Source organism: Mytilus trossulus, chromosome 2, assembly GCF_036588685.1.
Source record: "Mytilus trossulus isolate FHL-02 chromosome 2, PNRI_Mtr1.1.1.hap1, whole genome shotgun sequence".
Lineage (NCBI taxonomy): Eukaryota > Metazoa > Mollusca > Bivalvia > Mytilida > Mytilidae > Mytilus > Mytilus trossulus.
This window is the reverse complement of record NC_086374.1, coordinates 6,378,859-6,399,787: the sequence shown is the minus strand read 5'-3', so window position 1 is coordinate 6,399,787 and position 20,929 is coordinate 6,378,859. Positions and strand designations below refer to the sequence as shown.

General features: G+C 32.3%; 1 protein-coding gene across 1 annotated transcript; it reads left to right on the top strand.

Moving 5' to 3' along the window:
- Nucleotides 1–426: 426 nt before the first annotated feature.
- On the top strand, nucleotides 427–11,769 carry LOC134706371 (transcription initiation factor TFIID subunit 12-like). Its single transcript, XM_063565258.1, has 7 exons — nucleotides 427–513; nucleotides 1,679–1,781; nucleotides 2,600–2,839; nucleotides 4,788–4,902; nucleotides 6,565–6,653; nucleotides 8,221–9,119; nucleotides 10,767–11,769. Exons 2-6 carry the CDS (start codon nucleotides 1,716–1,718, stop codon nucleotides 8,257–8,259), a joined length of 549 nt encoding a protein of 182 aa, XP_063421328.1. The 5' UTR covers nucleotides 427–513; nucleotides 1,679–1,715; the 3' UTR covers nucleotides 8,260–9,119; nucleotides 10,767–11,769.
- The last annotated feature ends 9,160 nt before the right edge of the window (nucleotides 11,770–20,929 follow it).

Below are 20,929 nucleotides of genomic sequence, written 5' to 3'. Positions count from 1 at the left end.
TTAAAGCTGTTCACTGTTTTCAACCCACTTTGTTAACTGTTATCAGCATTTTTGCATATTTTTTAACTGTTTTTGCCCAAATCGAAGAGTTGTTAACGGCACCCTAATCTATGGTCCCTTCTTAGTAAAACTTGTAAAAGAAAGACAGAAGATTCCAAACGGATATATCAAACTCGTCACAAACTGTTGAAAGTAATCAGCTTTCTTTTTTTTTAAACCAAAAGCATGTCACTTTAGTTATTTCAATGCAATAAACACACTTATTGTCTTTAACTAATAATAGCAGTACGGTACCAAAATCATTTTTAAAAACGTATCCATCACAACACCTTTAAAAGGGTGGATGTAAACGTGAAAGGGTCGAACAATAATAGGGCGAGCGTGAATAGGTTTGGGCGAACGGATTCCGATTTTAATTTAGTTTCTATGTCATACTTCCGGTTTATGTTTTGATTTCATTTTCGAAATGTAGTATATTTAAAAAGAAATCCCCTTTACACATAATATATATAGGTAATATATAAAAGTAAATATATGCTGAAAGATATATCCAGCCAATGTCCAGTTACAACGGGCAGTCATGTGATGCTAATGTAGTCTGCTTTGATTTTGTAATTTAAAATTATTTATCTGCATAACACTATACTTTATACAGTGTCATGAGTATTATTTTATTTTGGTTATAAATAAGCTTTGTTTAGAGTCGGCGAAGTATACAAGCAGAGACAACAAAAACTGAAATTTTACTCTAGGTTATGTGCTTGAATGCTTGCTGTTAACGTGTTCTATGTCTTAATATGAGGCAGTCATTACCTGTAAATGGGGACGAAGTCTGTATGAACTATTTTTTTTGTAACTTAAATATTTGTTAAAAAAAAGAAACAGAAATACCATAAAGTTTCTGATTTTGGTTCTGTTGGTAGGGATTTTAATTGTGATGTTATTTAAGTGATGACGTCATATGCAATGTAAACAAAGAAACACTATCATCAAGTAATGTTTTTTTCATATCAAGGAATTATTAAAAATGATGATGGTATTGCGTTCCTTCTTATTTTACACTAGACTGATAAATATATATTTTACTCAAAGTTTCATACAAACAAGACCGGAAAAAGGAAGTACATTGTAGATTTCTGCGCAGATGCAGGAATTCAAAACATAACATCAAAAAAGTTGAATGATTTTGAGTTCATTAGTGCAATAAAAATTCCGGGAAAATTTTCCCGATTTAAAAAAAAATAATTTCATTGATTTTTTTACTGTTATTGGGGACTTTGTCCCCATATTATGAAAATAGTATGTATGTTTGTCTGAATATGAGATTTTTTGTGTGTGTATTATATATAATGTCCATTTAAAATGCACAAGAGAGGCTGATCAATTTCTAGAGCTTGTAATGTATAGACAATGGATAAAACTTTGATTTAATTCATTATCTTTAAACAAGATTTTTAATGATATTTATTTGATAATTCTATCTGTTTACATTTAACCTATTTGAACCTTTAGTTATACATTGATTATATATTTGATCAAATTAATTACTTATCATTTCATTTTTTGTGTTTATTATTATAACCTTTGTTTGTAAGACATTCAACAGGAATTCAATCATCAGATCAGAAAGCATGCAGGCTAGACATTTCACTGTGCACTCTTTTAATCTATTTTTCAGACTGTAGTATGGTATACATGTATGTGCTTATACAGAGATGAATCAAGTACAAGTAACTTCTAATTTACCTGGACAGCCTTCAAATGTCCAGTATCACAACACAGTAAGAACATAATCTAGTCATAGTTTGCATAGATCTAAAACAAATAAAACTCAACAAAGGGAAACAAAAAGATGCGATCTGTCACATCCAATCTCAATGATCTACCTCTACTATTTAAGGAACTTAAATGCCAGAATCCGTTTTTGCAACAACTTATAAGTAGCTTTTTCTTTTAACAAAAACACTCTAAGACCACAGGAAAGTGCTGATTACATGTATCTTTATTTTGAAAAAAAAAATGTACATTCAGTGAAGCAAAGCTATACGTTTCATAAAGAATGACTGAAAAAAAATTGATTATGTCACATTGATTCACATGTTATTTTTTTCTATGATATATCCCCTCTTTAAAATAATGTGTTATATTACAATCACCTTTTTCATTCCGATTTTTTTAGTTCCATTTGATTTGTCAAACAAATATTTTCATCACTTTTCACAGATACTTCTAAACAAAATGACTTCATATTTGGTTAGCTGCGAAAAGTGATGAATTTTAACATGTTAGTACTTCTGTTTGTAGATACTATGAATTTTTTATATGTTGAATGATTTTTTTTGTTACTTTTTTCTCCGAATGACTTCAAATGTTGCCAGCAGATTATGAAGAGTGATGAGTTGTAAGATGTGTGTCTATCAGATTTGTTAGACACCATCATTTTGTTTTCCAATACTTTGAATAACAAGTGGGGAAAGTATGCATGACAACTAGTTCATTCTTGCATTTATTACTTTTGCAAATTTTCAAAAAAGCAGAATAATGAATGATTAAGCTTTTGTTTTAAATCTGTTACAACTGTATCAATTTCAATTATCAGACTCACCAGCAAGGACAGTTAGTGACTGGAAGTAGTTCTATACCAGTTGGTGTGACATCTTCAGCTACTACACCAGTGATGACCTTAGGTCAGCCAGGTCTGGCAATAAGACAGCCAATACCTTCCTCAGGCCAATCAAGCATGGGTGTACAAGACACTAAAGTATTAGATAAAAGAAGATTACAGGAGCTTGTTAAAGAGGTTGATCCAATGGAACAGCTGGATGATGATGTAGAAGAGGTATAGAAGTGTACTCCCAAGGATGTTGTAGCTATGGTATCTTTACAATAGTGCTAAAGATTACATTTATGATAGAATGTATACATGGTATAAAAAATGATAAAAAAAACCAGTTTTAGATTAAAAGTTGCAGTATAATTGCTAATAAGACACATCTCAAGTTGTTATTTTCAACCAGAGACCAAAAAATATAGATATACATGTAAGCAACTAAAGTTCACTGTATGGCTGTCAGCAATGAGTCACATATTACAGTAAGTTAAAAGGCCCAACCATGTCAAAATGTGATTAAATAAAACAAGAAATATAACACCCTGGCTGCCTTGTGAGCAAAACTATGTTTACTCTATGAACAACACATCAGATTGAGTCCCATGGATTACAAAAAGGTTTTCATGGATAGTAATGATTTCAATGAAATATAAGTTTTGGAATCAAAAGGGATTGTATTTTAAAGTATCAACAAGATTATTAATTAATTTTGTAAATTTTGTTGCTATTACTTTTGTAAATCTACATTCTGCAATCATACTATGTAAAAAGACTTAAACACTTCAAAATAAAAGTTCTTCCTTTCTACAAGCCACAATTTGTTGTTTAAAAATGAAAGAAGATACAGTGGGAACAATTGAAAACAAAGTTGAAGTGAAACAGCCACAGTCAACAAAAAAAAAACATTTGACAAACTAAACATTGAGCAACACAAACCTTATATCATAAATTAAAGTCAAGAGTGAACTCATACACTTAAGTTTTTTTAAAATATTTAATTGCTGAATAGAAAGTAAAAAAAGTTAACATCCTGAATAACTGTAAAAGGAGAACACAATTGGAGATAACTCTGTGTGTCAACTTACTTATAAAAAAGAATATATGGAATGATTGCCAATGAGTCAACTCTTCAAGAGACCAAATGACACAGCAATTAACAGTTGTAGGTCACAGTACAGCCTCCAACACTGACCATTGCCCATACCGCATCCAGCTATAAAATGACCCAAATCTCAAATGTGAAAATATTCAAATGAGAAAACTAACAGCCTAATAAATATACAACAAATAAACGAAAAACAAATATGTTACACAGCAACCACCGAATTACAGACTCCTGACTTAGTATATTCATAATCATTGGTACATAAATCTTAAAAAAGACCAGCAGTTATATAATTATACCCCCACTTTAAAAAAGGGGGGTATACTGTTCTACCTCTGTCTGTCCTTCCGTCAGTCAGTCAGTCTGTCCGTCCCATGAATATTTTTCGTCGCATTTTTCTTAGGAAATACAATACAAGGATTTCTGAAATTTGGTTTCAGGGTTTATCTAAGTCAGCTATACCGTGTGATGCATTTTCAGATTGATCACTTGACAACTTCCTGTTTACCGAACACTTGTATGATTTTACACATGATAGCCAAGTTGGAAATTTCGTCACATTTTTCTCAGGAACTACAATACAAGGATTTCTGAAATTTAGTTTCAGGATTTATATAAGTCAACTATACCGTGTGATGCGTTTTCAGATTCATCACTCGACAACTTCCTGTTTACCAAACACTTGCATATTTTTACACTATTAATATTATCCACTTGCGGCGGGGGTATCATCAGTGAGCAGTAGCTCGCAGTTTCACTTGTTATCAATGAATTCCATGTAATATGTATAAAATCTTAGCACAAATTCTATCATTTATTGCCTGACATGGCTTTTTGATTATAGGACATAAAATCTACTAAAAACAATTACAGGGTATCACCAAGGAAGAAATAAGGTCAGGTTTAGAGTAAGCAATTCAAATGGATGCAAAATTACTCATTATTATAAGTCAGATAACTTGAAAGCTTGAAAAAACCCATATTATTATTAATAGTAGGTAGAAAATCTGATATTTCCTAATAAAAATTTAAATCTTGATACATACGTACTTATATGATATTATTTTACAGGTGTTAATGCACATAGCTGATGATTTTATAGAAAATGTTGTTGGTGCAGCATGTAAGATAGCTAAACACAGAAAATCTAATACATTAGAGGTTAAAGATGTACAGATGCATTTAGGTTTGTTATTACTGTTATAGGGATTAGATTATTTTCAATCTGCGGACATGGCAGGTGGATGTATAAATTACTTAGTAAATGAAAAGAATTCATCTCTAAAAACATTTACTTACCATATTTTTAGCTCAAGTGAGCTTATGCCATCACTTGGCGTCCGTCGTCGTCTGTCGTCGTAAACTATTTCAAGAATCTTCTCCTCTGAAACTACTGGGCCAAATACTTCCAAACTTTAACTGAATGTTCCTTAGGGTATCTAGTTTATAAATTGTATCCGAAGTTTTGATCTATCAACAAACATGGTCACCATTGCTAAAAATAGAACATAGGTCAAATGCAGTTTTTGGCTTATAACTCAAAAACCAAAGCATTTAGAGCAAATCTGGCATGGGGTAATATTGTTTATCAGGTCAAGATCTATTCATCAAGATGAATCAGACAACCCTTTGTTGGGTTGCTGCCCCTTAATTGGTAATTTTAAGGAAATTTTGCTGTTTTTGGTTATTATCTTGAATATTATTATAGATAGAGATAAACTGTAACAGCAATAATGTTCAGCAAAGTAAGATTTACAAATAAGTCAACATGATGGAAATGGTCAGTTGACCCCTTTAGGAGTTATTGCCCTTTATAGTCAATTTTTAACCATTTTTCGTAAATCTTAGTAATCTTTTACAAAAATCTTCTCCTCTGAAACTACTGGGCCAAATACTTCCAAACTTAAACTGAATGTTCCTTAGGGTATCTAGTTTGTAAATTGTATCCGAAGTTTTGATCTATCAACAAACCTGGTCGCCATTGCTAAAAATAGAACATAGGGGTCAAATGCAGTTTTTGGCTTATAACTCAAAAACCAAAGCATTTAGAGCAAATCTGACATGGGGATATATTGTTTATCAGGTCAAGATCTATCTGCCCTGAAATTTTCAGATGAATCAGACAACCTGTTGTTGGGTTGCTGCCCCTGAAATGATAATTTTAAGGAAATTTTGCTGTTTTTGTTTATTATCTTGAATATTATTATAGATAGAGATAAACTGTAAACAGCAATAATGTTCAGCATAGTAAGATCTACAAATAAGTCAATTTGACCAAAATTTTCAATTGACCCCTTAAGGAGTTACCTGTTTAAAGACTTTTTTCACAATTTGTTCATCATGTTGAGTTACTTTAAAAAATCTTCTCCTTTGAAACTGCTGTATCAATTTTAGCCAAACTTAGGCTAAATGAGTTTCAGGGTATCTAGTATAAATTTTATATTTTATTTCCTTGTATGTCAAGAAACATAGCTCCTATGGCTAAAATAGAACATAGGAGAAAATGATTATTTTTTTTGGCTTTTGAAGAAAATAGGACGATCCAAAGAACATTTAAATAAATTGAAAAGCCAAAATAATCATTGATGAGAGATTTAACCAAAAGAATTAAGGTGAGCGATTCAGGCTCTTGAGAGCCTCTTGTTTTATTTGACAAGTCAAAATCAATATTACTAAAATTATTTGTGACACAAAAAAAAACTTATTGCTGATGTATTTTATGCAAACTGTGTTGTCCTCTTTTCAATTATAATTAAGAAAAAGTAGAATCTTCTTGTTAAGTTTCAATTATAACTTTTGTTTTGTTCATAGTGCAATATTACAGTTTGATATTTGCTAATTATTACAGAGAGGAATTGGAACATATATGTGCCAGGATACGGTTCAGATGAGTTAAGGCCATACAAGAAAGCAGCCACAACAGAAGCTCATAAACAGGTAGGAGAACTTGGTCTAGCAAGTCATATGAGTTCTTTCACAATCACACATAATCTGAGGACTGAGAAAACATAATATTGCATTGGTTGCAATGAAATTCATAATTTCCAAGTGAAATAAAAACCCAATAATTTCATACGCGAAATAAACATGTCACATGAGGTAGCACAACAATAGGTGTTGTCAATACAGGTGCTGAAGTTACTCCAAAATAAATGTGAATATGTGGAAAAAGATATCGTTTCTTGCATTTTCTACTTTATTCCCATTTAAAAACCTGTAGTAATCTAAAATACAAAACTTATGTTGAGTATAATAAAATAGTAAAGAAAAAAAAAATACAGCAATTGGTTTATATTTGCCAAGTTAACTAAAATGTATTGACATCTTAAGATACAAATACAAGGACCAAAAGATAGCTCTAATAATATGCTTACAGATAAGAAAAGAAAAGAAAGGTTGTTTTCTTGTTATAATAAAGAATTAGTTAAATCCCAACACGTTCTATTGTAAAAGTTACTTTTATACCTGAATTATCTCCCTTTACATTTGAGTTGTAGTAATCTAAAATACAAAACTTATGTTGAGTATAATAAAATAGTAAAGAAAAAAAAAATACAGCAATTGGTTTATATTTGCCAAGTTAACTAAAATGTATTGACATCTTAAGATACAAATACAAGGACCAAAAGATAGCTCTAATAATATGCTTACAGATAAGAAAAGAAAAGAAAGGTTGTTTTCTTGTTATAATAAAGAATTAGTTAAATCCCAACACGTTCTATTGTAAAAGTTACTTTTATACCTGAATTATCTCCCTTTACATTTGAGTTGTCTACCCTTATGATGCAAAATTGGATCAAACAAAAAAAATCTTTTTGTATAATACATCTGTAAATATGATAAAACATGTCATTTTCTGTTTTTATCATGAAAAGCCTTACATATGAATCACCTTCTATACTGGAAATTTGCACATTTCATTAAGATATAGACCGAGTGTACACATGAGCTACCTTAATTTACCAATTATTGTTTATTTTATTGAATTTATGATCATAGATGTACCTAATAACTTAATTGATATATTATATGTTTTGGAATGCATAGTACTCAATAACTGTTATGCTAAACATTTAATGTTTGTGATGGCATAGTCCCATACTAATAAATATTTAACCAAAAGTGATGTCAAAAGTGTATTTATTAAAAAGCAACATCAAACCAGTTATCTCATTTGTTGTCACATCCTTTTAATTTTTTTTTTAAATATAAAAACAATATGGAAGTGGTTGACTCCCATAAGACAAGACTTTTTATTGAAATAATAAATGTTTCTCAAACCACAACTATAAATACCTCACAATTATACACATATATGTAGATATAAGAAGATGAGGTTTGAGTGCCAATTAGACAGCTCTCCATCCAAGTCACAACTTGTAAAAGAAAAACCATTATTAGTCAAAGTTCTGTATTTTGTATATTAAACAGATTAGCCAATCAGAAACATGCTTCAAGGAATTATGATTATGATATCTCTATAAAACATTTTTCTATCTTTCAGAGGATGGCATTGATTAAGAAAACACTCAAGAAATTTTAAGTACAGAAATTGCATGTTTGACTATTGGATATTGTGTAGTTATGTATCTTTTATATGGAAAAATACATTGTTTTGAGAAAAAATGGAAACATTTTTCAGTGTAATGGAAAGCATTTGACTTAGAAGAGCATGTTACCTCAGCATGCTTCTTGGAATAGTTTAAATGAATCTGACAACATCTTCTTTATTCTTGTGATTTAATACTTGACATTTAAACAAAAAATTATGAGAACTGCACTTTTTTTTAATTCAGGAGATTTCACATTTTTCATTTAACTTTTTACGTAAGATTTAACATTTCTATCGACAATATATCATAAGAAAGCACCTTTTAAATGTCTTGTGAAAGTATTACATCATATCACTATATAATCAGTATTTTAAGTCATAAAGACCATTTGGAGAATATTTATGTATATGTTTTACAGTGGTTTAAATGGATTTAAAAACAGTAAGTTTGACAGGTTTATAATTTGCTGTAAATTTTAAAGAGTGTATTTTGTAATCATGGTAAACGTGGTCTGCTTCCAAATGTTTAAAACTAATTAGTGCAGGTCATTCCTAGTGTTCCCACTTCTGGAGCAATGACACATTTTTAACAAACTTGGTTATAACATGTAGGAAACCTGTAGTCTGTATACACATACAGGTACACTATTTTAAATTATAATTGAAGTAATATCTGCTATTGTTCTCTTTCTTACCTTTCCATTATTTCATAATTAGTAAATGTGTTAAATATTCATGTATTTCAATACAAAATTTTAACTCTTTCCAGCTCATTCCCATTTTAGAACCTATCTAATTGAATTATATGAGAATGGTCTGTTATGTGATATACATAATGTATGCCAGACAGAGTTGGGGTAATTGTAATTGTAATCGTTAATCAGCTGTAATTGATTACAATTCTTCAAGTAATCATTGTAATCATTAATCAGCCAAAAATCTGATTACATGTAATTTAATTTAATCAATTACTTTTCAAAATACCCTGTAATCCTGATTACTTTATGATTACATTCTGATAACAATGAAAAAAAATTTAAACTGTGTTTATGGTCAATAAAGGAAACTTTTTGTTATTCTTATTCAATTTATGTTGAACATGTTAAGATAGTTTGGTTTACTTTATTTTTTATAAAACATGATAATTGGTTTGTAGACTTTAGTAAAAAATAAACTGTTACAGTATTGAAAACTCATCAATAGTTTAAGAAGAGACATTTAATACAATTATATGTTTCTGGCCTTAGTAAAAGATATTGTACATATATTCACAATTCAAAGATGTACATATATATATTTGATAATGACTGTTATATTCAAGTAATACTTTTCTTTAACCCTTAATTATAATCTTTTGTTCATGTTGTGATTTTTGTCATCTTTGAATTGACAGGTAGGAAACCAATTAAGGGTTGTTTTTATTGCAATTACCAACTGAGTATAGCTGTAGGACAATATATATGGTAAAGGATAAATCAGACAAGTGATAATTTATCTAATCAGCACAAAATTAATTAAAAATTGGACAAATATCTTGTTTAAAATAAGCAAATTTGTGTATGTATTTGGACTGGACATGTAAAATGCAATGATTTTTAGCACTTGTATGTTGTTTACAATTTGATTAAACTGGTACAATTTCATCCATATTTTAACTCCCATAAACTGTACCTGGAAACAAATATAAATTAAAGTCTAGAATATGTCAGAAGACAAACAGCAAACGTTTTTATAAAGCTATATTAAATTGAAGTCAAAATAATTCAGAGATTAATGATGATAAAGTGCAATGGGTCGTAAGCAGTGTCAATGACACAATGTTCATGTATGTATGAAGTGAACTTTTGAGGTTTATTAAATAGATGAAGTTTGAAGTTATCATTTTATAAGGTAGCAAACACAATACTGTCATAAAAATGCTATAGTTATATATTAAACGTTTATTCATTAGATAGATAGATACTTTATTCTCTAAAAACTAGATACAAGTTTACAGAGAAACATACAATATAAATACAGACACACTAGTTGAGGTAACAAATACAGTTAATATGATGACATACATGTTTAGTAACATGTATAATTAATGGTATAAGAAGGAAAAATGATCGGTAAGATGCTTATGCGATTACATTTACATGGAGGGACAAACTTTTTTATTAATACACTTAATAAATAAACACAGTTTCCTTAAGACAGATTGTTTTTTACTATTAAATAATGAGCAAAATGAAATTATATTTGGATTATTTGAAAACTTGATTTGTAGAAATAATTGTCTTTCGTTCTTCATCATTCACATCATGCAAAATTGTTTTTTTTAATTCATTGTAATCAGATGTAATCATGATTACTTTGCCAATGTAATCATTAATTTAATCAGACACTTTCAGAAATGATGTAATCATTAATTTAATTTAATCGTTCAAATGACAAAGTAATTGTAATTTAATCAATTACATTGAAAGTAATCGGACCCATCTCTGATGCCAGACAAGATATAAGAAAATAAACACTTTTTGATATATATTGTATTTTGAAATTAAGTTTTTACTAAGTTATTTTATATTCCTTTATACTTTCTGAAGTATTATTTTACATCAATACATTTAAAGAACTTTTAGAGCATGGCCATAATTTAATGTAAAATACTATTTGTGTTTACTGACAAAAGGAGCAGCATTCGTTTATCCTTGAAAAAATGCCAACACACATACTGGTACCACTGAATTTACCATATGTTTCATAACTCGGAAAGTTAAAAATAAGATTAAGAAAAATATTTCTTACATTAAATGCTTATTTTTAAAAAGCAAGGAATAAATTAAATATTTCCATTTAAAGACTTCTTTTAAAACTTATTCAAGCAAAGCACAATAAAATAATGTCTCATAGATAAGAATAGTGTGTAATTGAATTTTAAAAAACAATTTGTGGTGCCTTTTTTTTTTTAAAGAGGAACATTCTCATGTTTTGTTGTTTTATTGTTTTCATATAGGGGTGTTTTCACACCATATTGTGTTGTATTATGTGTTTGTAAAATTAGTTTCTTGGTTTAAAGATCTTGGCTTTATGAATGTTTGCTTTGGAAATATAAACAGAGCAATTAAGTTACTTCTTCAAATTAATTGTAGATCTTTATAATCTTATAGGAGTTGAATTTGTAAAGATAACTCAATCAAGTTTATATGATAAAAAAGAAACCATCTTGCTACAACTTTAAGATGCTAGGCAACTTAACCCCAGTGGTAGCAGCTGTGGCATTTAAATACAACTTAAAACAATTGCAGAGGAAATAAAAGAATATTTGTAAGATATTACATGTACTATATTGATGTAATTTCATATTCTTATGAAAGGTGTATATGAATAATGATAGTAAATATGTAGTTTGTTTTTTGAAAAACATCTAATATTGATGGAACTGTTTTGTTTGTTAGACTGTTTAATAGTTTGATCATCATTTAAATCTGTGTACTTATGATAATTTGCTATACGATTATCAGTATCTGTCATTTCATATTCATTTTATAGTAAAAAGAAAGAAAATAATCTTCTGTGTCTTTTATGTATTTCATGAAAGTGGAAAATAGTTACATATCAATAACTACTGTGGATTTATTTTTATTTGTTGGATACCAATTTTCTAGGGTACATGTGAACCACGAATTCAAGTGTTAAACGAATAACATATTTTTAAAGACATTGTATACAGAGATAGACAAAACCATGATATCAAATATCCACGAAAATGTAAGTTTTCAGCAATCCAAGAAAATTGATAACCACAAAAATGAATGAATCCACAGTAAATGGTTAATTGATTGATGTTTATAAAATCAACAAAAAATATTTCATTATTGTCCTTCCCTTCACATATATCACTTTGTTTAGTCACTTATATTACGACTATGAGACAAAGCAGAACATATTGGGGACGTCTGAAGAAAAGTTATCAGCAATGTCTGATGAAAAGTTAGAAGTGAATTTGTAATGAATGAAGATACATTAGCAAAGCTTACTTTTGTCAAGTGCAAAACTGTCTAAGAATTGGGGAAAGAACAGATTATCCGGTTTTTATACGACCGCAAAATTTGAAAAAAATTTCGTCGTATATTGCTATCACGTTGGCGTCGTCGTCGTCCGAATACTTTTAGTTTTCGCACTCTAACTTTAGTAAAAGTGAATAGAAATCTATGAAATTTTAACACAAGGTTTATGACCACAAAAGGAAGGTTGGGATTGATTTTGGGAGTTTTGGTCCCAACATTTTAGGAATTAGGGGCCAAAAAGGGCCCAAATAAGCATTTGCTTGGTTTTCGCACTATAACTTTAGTTTAAGTCCGTCCATCTGTCTTGTCTGTCTGTCTGTCCGTCCGTCTGTCTGTCCGGCGTAAACATGTCGCACCGTAACTTGAGAACGACTTATCCAAATTTCATGAAACTTAACATAGTTGTTTGTTATGATGGTCAAATGATCTGTATACTTTTTGGTGAAAATAAGATTAAAACTTTTTGAGTTACGGCACTTTGTAACTAAAACAGGGGTGTGTTTTTTTCACATGTCGCACCGTATCTCAAAAACAATTCTTGATTATGGCTTAAAACTTTAAACACTTCTTAGTTATATTAATCTTAATATCTGTATACTTTTTGGTGATGATTCAAAATTTTATTTTTGAGTTATTGAGTATTTTGTAAAAAAGGGGGAGGGTTTTTTTACATGTCGCACCATATCTCAAAAACGATTTATGATTATTGCTTAAAACTTTACACACTTCTTTGTTATATTAATCTAAAGATCTGTATTCTTTTTGGTGATGATTCAAAATTCCATTTTTGAGTTATTGAGTATTTTGTAAAAAAGGGGGAGGGTTTTTTTTTTACATGTTGTGCCGTATCTCAAAAACAATTTATGATTATTGCTTAAAACTTTACACACTTCTTTGTTATATTAATCTAAAGATCTGTATACTTTTTGGTTTTGATTCAAAATTTTATTTTAGTGATATTTAGTTTTTTGTAAAAAAAAACAGGGTTGGGGGTTTCACATGTCCCGCCGTGTCTCAAAAACAATATATGGTTATTGCTTAAAACTTTCTCAGAAACTATTTATGATTATTGCATAAAACTTCCACACAAGACCTCGGGCGTATCATGCGCTCATGGCGCAGCTGTTTATTCTTGGTTTTCGCACCATAACTTTAGTATTTATAAATAGAAATCTATGAAATTTAAACATAAGGTTTTTGACCATAAAAGGAAGGTTGGTATTGATTTTGGGAGTTTTGGTCCAAACAGTTTAGGAATAAAGGGCCCAAAGGGTCCAAAATTAAACTTTGTTTGATTTCATCAAAAATTGAATAATTGGGGTTCTTTGATATGCAGAGTCTAACTGTGTATGTAGATTCTTAATTTTTGGTCCCGTTTCAAATTTGTCTACATTAAGGTCCAAAGGGTCCAAAATAAAAATAAGTTTGATTTTAACAAAAATTTAATTCTTGGGCCTCTTTGATATGCTGAATCTAAACATGTACTTAGATTTTTGATTATGGGCCTGGTTTTCAAGTTGGTCCAAATCAGGATCCAAAATTATTATATTAAGTATTGAGCAATAGCAAGAAATTTTCAATTGCACAGTTATAAATTCAGCAATAGCAAGAAATCTTCAATTGCACAGTATTGTGCAATAGCAAATATTTCCAATTGGATTTCAATTGGAGTTATCTTTCTTTGTCCAGAATAGTAGTTGAATCAACTTAAATCATTGTTTTATACAATATATATACAATGTATATTCACTTTTACTACCAACTGATAGATTAAAACAATCTTTACCATTCAGTCATTGTCAGTGATAACAAGCACTTTTTTTACATTTTTTATATTTTATGATGTATTTAAATAAGTAGTTATTGTTGCAAACTTCATTAGAAATTTGAATTGAGATCAGTTTTGAATAAGGGAAAGGGGGATGTGAAAAAAAAAAATTGGGGGGGGTAAATTTTTTTCATTTCAGATTTCATAAATAAAAAGAAAATTGATTCAAACATTTTTTTGAGAGGATTAATATTCAACAGCATAGTGAATTGCTCAAAGGCAAATTTTTTTTAAAAGTTCATTAGACCGCATTCCTTCTGTGTCAGAAACCTATGCTGTGTCAACTATTTAATCACAATCCAAATTTAGAGCTGAATCCAGCTTGAATGTTGTGTCCATACTTGCCCCAACCGTTCAGGGTTCAACATCTGTGGTCGTATCAAGCTGCGCCCTGCGGAGCATCTGGTTGTCTATCCTGTGACTTTTGTTGCAGCAAGCTCAACATAGGAATAGTGAACATGCGGCTACGGCGTTATCTAACTTCTTAAAAGCTTTATATTTTAGAAGGTGGAAGACTTGGATGCTTCATGTTAAGAAGTTTCTGTCTGTTACATGTCCAATGTCCTTGACCTCATTTTCATGGTTCAGTGACTACTTCAAAAACTAGTTAAGATTTTTTGTAAATTTAAATTCTCTCTTATTATAAGTAATAGGATAACTATATTTGGTATGTGCCTACCTTGTAAGGTTCTCATGCCTGTCAGACAGTTTTCACTTGACCTCAACCTCATTTCATGGATCAGTGAACAAGGTTAAGTTTTGGTGGTCAAGTCCATATCTCAGATACTATAAGCAATAGGTCTAGTATATTCAGTGTATGGAAGGACTGTAACGTGTACATGTCCAACTGGAAGGTGTCATCTGACCTTTACCGCATTTTCATGGTTCAGTGGTTATAATTAAGTTTTTGTGTTTTGGTCTGTTTTTCTTAAACTGTATGCAATAGGTCAATGATATTTGGTGTATGGAATGATTATAAGGTGTACATGTCTAGCTGGCAGTTGTCATTTGACCTTCAACTCATTTTCATGGTGCATAGTGTTAAGTTTTTGTGTTTTTGGTCTGTTTTTCTTAAACTATAAGCAATTGATCAATTGTATTTGTTGGCTTTGATCTAACTGTCAGTAACTGCGAGTATTCTTCTCTCAGATCTGTACTGCATGTCTTTTTTGTTGTCATTGACGGATCCAGGGGGAAGGGGGTTTTGGAACCCCCCCTTTTTTTGGACGATCAATGCAATAGGTCAATGATATTTGGTGTATGGAATGATTATAAGGTGTACATGTCTAGCTGGCAGTTGTCATTTGACCTTCAACTCATTTTCATGGTGCATAGTGTTAAGTTTTTGTGTTTTTGGTCTGTTTTTCTTAAACTATAAGCAATTGATCAATTGTATTTGTTGGCTTTGATCTAACTGTCAGTAACTGCGAGTATTCTTCTCTCAGATCTGTACTGCATGTCTTTTTTGTTGTCATTGACGGATCCAGGGGGGAAGGGGGTTTTGGAACCCCCCTTTTTTTTGGCCGATCAATGCATTTAAATGGGGACATATAGTTGGTCCCCCTTTTCAAAATGGCTGGATCCGCCCCTGGTTGTGAGGGATTCATACAAACACCCTGCCATGTCCTGTCTGAGTTCTTGTTATAAAAAAGAAGATGTGGTATGAATGCCAATGAGACAACTATCCACAAAAGACCAAAATGACACAGACATTAACAACTGTAGGTCACTGTACGGCCTTCAACAATAAGCAAAGCGGCTTAGCCCATACCACATAGTCAGCTATAAAAGGGTCCTATAAGACAATGTAAAACAATTCAAACGAGAAAACTAACGGCCTTATTTATGTAAAAAAATAATGTTAGACTGTTGTTAGATGGTTTCTGCTTTATATCGATCTAATGAGTTAAGCCCCTTGCAACTACTTTATAGTGTTCTTATGTTATTGTTACACCACTTTCCAGGTTAGGTGAATGGTTGGCGACTTTAAACATGTTCATCTAAAACACATTCTTTTGTGGCTGTCTAAAGTTAGGAACCTGTATACAGTAATCAAATGGTTTTCAAATGTTCATATCTGTAATATTTGTTTTGTTATAAATTAATCCGTTAGTTTTCTCAAATGAATGATTTCAGACTTTTCATGCTGGGGACTTTATCGCCGGGCTTTACAGTATGGGACATCCTTATCGTTGAAGGTTGTCTATAATTGATATCAGACACTTCATTTGAACTTTGGTGGATAGTTGTTTCAAAAACAATATACCACATCTCCTTACTTTTATGAAGGGTAAACCTTAACTATAAATAGATTAAACGAAGACAACGAGTAAGAAATTAATAGATTTACAAACAAACTATAAGTAACATTAACCCTTTTAGTACCGGGAAATAACTTAATGTTACGGACGCATAGGAAAACCATACTTCAAATTCAACAACTTGTCAAAAAGAATGGTCCTTGTAAAACAATTAAGATGATGTCAATGGGACAATGAAAGGCTTGTTTCCTTTTTCCTAAAATAAGAAAACTCTTCAAAGATACAACAAATTGTAGTTTTTAACGGCCTTGACTGGCTATACAGCCCCTACAAGTCTATTACACTCATGTTTTGGTAGTTCACGTCTCTTCGTTGGCGCTTGTGTCAAAATAATTGAAAAGCCAAATCCATTACGAACTTAGAAAGCATTGGAAGCCAAAAGTGCCCCCAAAGTAATTGATACGGTGCTTTTTGTCCGCAATTCCCTTTTGTCCGCTTTTGCTTTTTGTCCGATAATTTTGCTTTTTGTCCGTTGCTTTTTGTCCGTTTTGCCTTTTGTCCGATTATTTTGCTTTTTGTCCGAAACTTTTGCTTTTTGTCCGTTGCTTTTTGTCCGTTTTGCCTTTTGTCCGATTATTTTGCTTTTTGTCCGAAACTTTTGCTTTTTGTCCGTTGCTTTTTGTCCGTTTTGCTTTTTGTCCGAAAATTTTGCTTTATGTCCGATATAAAATGTGTATATTTTTGGCAGGTTTCATTTTGAACTTCAAAATAACATGTCCTTTTAGGAGTTAAATACAGACCATACTCACATTATAAATGATTTGTACATGAAATTTCATGTCTTTTACAATATATCGCATTACTTCTAAAATGGCTCGAAGCACTAATATCCTAGACCCGTAGGTGTTGGTCAACAGAGGGCAATGGGAATACTCTTGTATATCCCTAAGTCTAAAAAACAACTATTGAAAGCTGGCTAAACTAAGACATACTCCAGGTAGGCCATTATACCAGAAGTAGAGGTAGTCAAACCCTTATAAATGGCTTATAGCACTTATGTCCTGGATCTACACGAGTTTATCAGCAACGAATTAAAAGGGGCATGAGTTTCGCCGGTATATCACGAAGTAAAAATAAACCTCATTATTGCCAGCTCTTCGAACTAAGAGATTCTCCACGTTGGCCATTATACCAGAGGTACAGGTAGGCAGTGCCTCTTAAATGGTCCATGGGCCATGGCACTCATGTCCTCGACCCATACGAGTTGGTCAGAAGAGGGTAAGGGGAATACTCTAGTATATCACACAGTCCACCAAAAATAGTGACGGCTGCCCAAACTAAGACATTTTTAGGTGCGCCCTTAAACTAGATGTTGGAGTAGTCTCTTAAAAATGACTCATAGCACTTATGCTATAGACCCGAACGAGTTTGTCAACAATGAGTTAAAAGGGGGATGAATTAGCCCGGTATATAACGAAGTTGAAATAAACTGTTGCCCGCTGGCTAAACTAAGAAATTATCAACGCGGGCCATAATATGAGAGGTAGAGGAAGGGATTGCCTCTATAAAATGACCATGAGCACGTATGACCTAGACCCGTACGAGTTAGTCAGCAAAGTGTAAGGTTAGTACCCTAGTATATAATAAAGTCGAACTAAACTATTGCTGGATGGCTAAGAGATTCTCCGCGTGGGCCATGATACCAGAGGTAGAGGTTGTCATTGCCTCTAAAATGGCCTAAATCACTTATTCCCTATAGAGAAGTACGCGGTATCATCAAAGGGTTTAAAAGGGAGTTGGAACCTCTGTTTACAAAGAAGTCGAAATAAATTATTGCCGGCTTGCTTAAGTACGAGATTCTCCAAGTTGGCCATTAATCCTAGGTTAAATGTGTGCATTGTCTTTTAAATGGCTGATAAAACTAACGCCCTAGACCTGTACGAGTTTGTCAGCAAAAGGTTAAAGGGGGGATGCGATGCCTCTTTTTACAACGAAAATATAAATTAGGCCGACTGGCCTATCTAAGAGATTCTATACGCAGGGTATTATATCAGAGGATGAGGTAGGCATTGCCTCTAACATAGCCATAACACGTATGTTCCAGACCCGTGTAAGTTAATCAGCAAAGGGTAAGGGGGGTACCTAAGTATATCACAAAGTCGAAATAAACTATTGCTGGCTGGCTAAACAGGAGATTCTCCACATGGGCCATGATACCAGAGGTAGAAGTGACCATAGCCTCAAAAATGGCCACTTATGCCGTAGACCCGTACCAGTGCTTCAGCAAAGTGTTAAAAGGGGGAGGTGGTATCTATGTTTACAACGAAGTCGAAATGAATTATCGCCGGCTGGCCAAACAAAGAAATTCTCCACATAGGCCATTATAACAAAGGTAGTGGTGGACATTGCATCTAAAATGGCCCATACTTCTTATTTCATTGATCTGTACGAGTTTGTCAGCAAAGGGTAAGGAGGGTACCCTGGTATATAACAAAGTCGAAATAAACTATTGCCGGATGGCCAAAAATAAAAGATGATCCACGTTTATCATGATACCAGAGGTAGAGGTGGGCCTTGCCTTTAAAATGGTTTATAGCACTTATGCCAGCAAAAGGAAAGGAGGGTATTCTAGTATATCGCAAAGTCGTTATGAAATATTGCCGGCTGTTCAAACTACGAGATTCACCACATGGGCCATGCTACCAGAGGTATAGGTGGTCATTGCCTTTAAAATAGCCTATAGCACTTATATGGCATATACCCGTACGAGTTTGTCAGTAAAGAGCTAAAATGAGGAGGAGGTACCTCTGTTCACATTAAAGTCAAAATAACTGTAGCCGGTAGGCCAAACTCCGGGATTCTCTACGTGGATCATTATACCAGAGGTAGAGGTTTATTTCGACTTCGTTGTAAACAAAGGTAACACCTTTTATTTTTAACCCCTTGCAGGCAAAATCGTACAGGTCTTTGGAATAAGTGTTATATGCCATTTTAAAGGCAATTACCATATCTATCTCTGGTAAAATGGCCTACGTGGAGAACCTCTTAGTTTGGCCAGCCGGTAATACTTTATTTCGACTTTGTTGTAAACAGAGGTACCATCTCCCCCTTTTGATTCATTATTGTCAAACTCGTACGGATCTAGGGCATAAGTGCTATAAGAAATTTGTATGGCAATGCCCTCCTCTATCTCTGGTAAAATGGCCTACGTGGAAAATCTTTTAGTTTGGCCAGCCGGCAATTATTAAAGTGTATTTCGACTTCGTTGCAAACAGAGGTACCACCTTACCCTTTTAATTCATTGTTGTCAAACTCGTACGTGTCTTGGGCCTAAGTGATCTGTGCCTTTTTTAAGGCAATGCCTAATTCTACCTCTGGCATCATATCCCACGTGGAGAATCTCTTGGCCAGCCGGCAATTGTTTATTTCGACTTTTTTATATACCAAGGTACTTCCCTAACCCTTTGCTGACTTACTCGCTGGCTTATCCCTTATTGTAAGTAAGTAATTAAGGTCAATAAGACTATATGCCAGGTCTTTCTGACAACTAATTACAAACAAATTGGGGTTTATCTAATGAGGCTTTTCCCAGGATGCAATTGCTCGTAGACTGTATACAGTTGACCAAATAATCCACAAATTCTGCAAAAGGATCTTTTAATTATAGGCCATGTCCATTTAGATATTAAGAAACAAAAGCCCAGCATGACCGATGCATTTGTCTTTAACATCTCCGATATTGATTCCGCGTGGCCTTCCAATTGACACGAGTGTCCATTGGTGTTCATTGTTAAACCTTTGGAGCTATATCAGTTTGTGTGGAAATTAAGAGCACGATGACCTTCCCTTGGTGATAACAACATGACCAACAACCATATCGTGTGTTACCAAAAGCCGTCAGCGATAGTCACACCGACAATTTGCTACCTTCGTGGACAAAAGCCTGGCTTTTCGATGGATCCTAATTAACATCTAGTGTTGTCACTACCATTTGCTGTAGAGATTTAGTTGCACAACATAACAGAAACATTCTTTGTAAATACTCTATGTTGATATTTTGACATTTTGATGGTTTATATACCAATTGTAGCCGAAAAATGATAATGAAACATTTCTGTTTAATATCGATCTATTGTTGGAATTGTAAATTTTCATATTCAATTTTTGTTTGTTTAAAGATTACCATTTTAAATAAACATTTTACTTTTTTAAAAAGCAAGTGTTAGACTTGTGCTTTTATTGCCAATCAGTTCATATAACCTGTCATTTTAGTCGAGCCTGTAACTTTTATTGCAGAAAGCTCGACATATGAATAGTGATCCGGCGGCGGCGGCGGCGGCGGCGGCGTAAGTTAACTTCTGAAAAGCTTAATATTTTAGAAGGTGGAAGAATTGGATGCTTCATACTCTGTATATAGATGCCTCATGTTACGAAGTTTTTGTCAGTCACATGTCCAATGTCCTTGACCTCATTTTCATGGTTTAGTGATGACTTGAAAAAAAAGTTCAGAATTTTTGTAA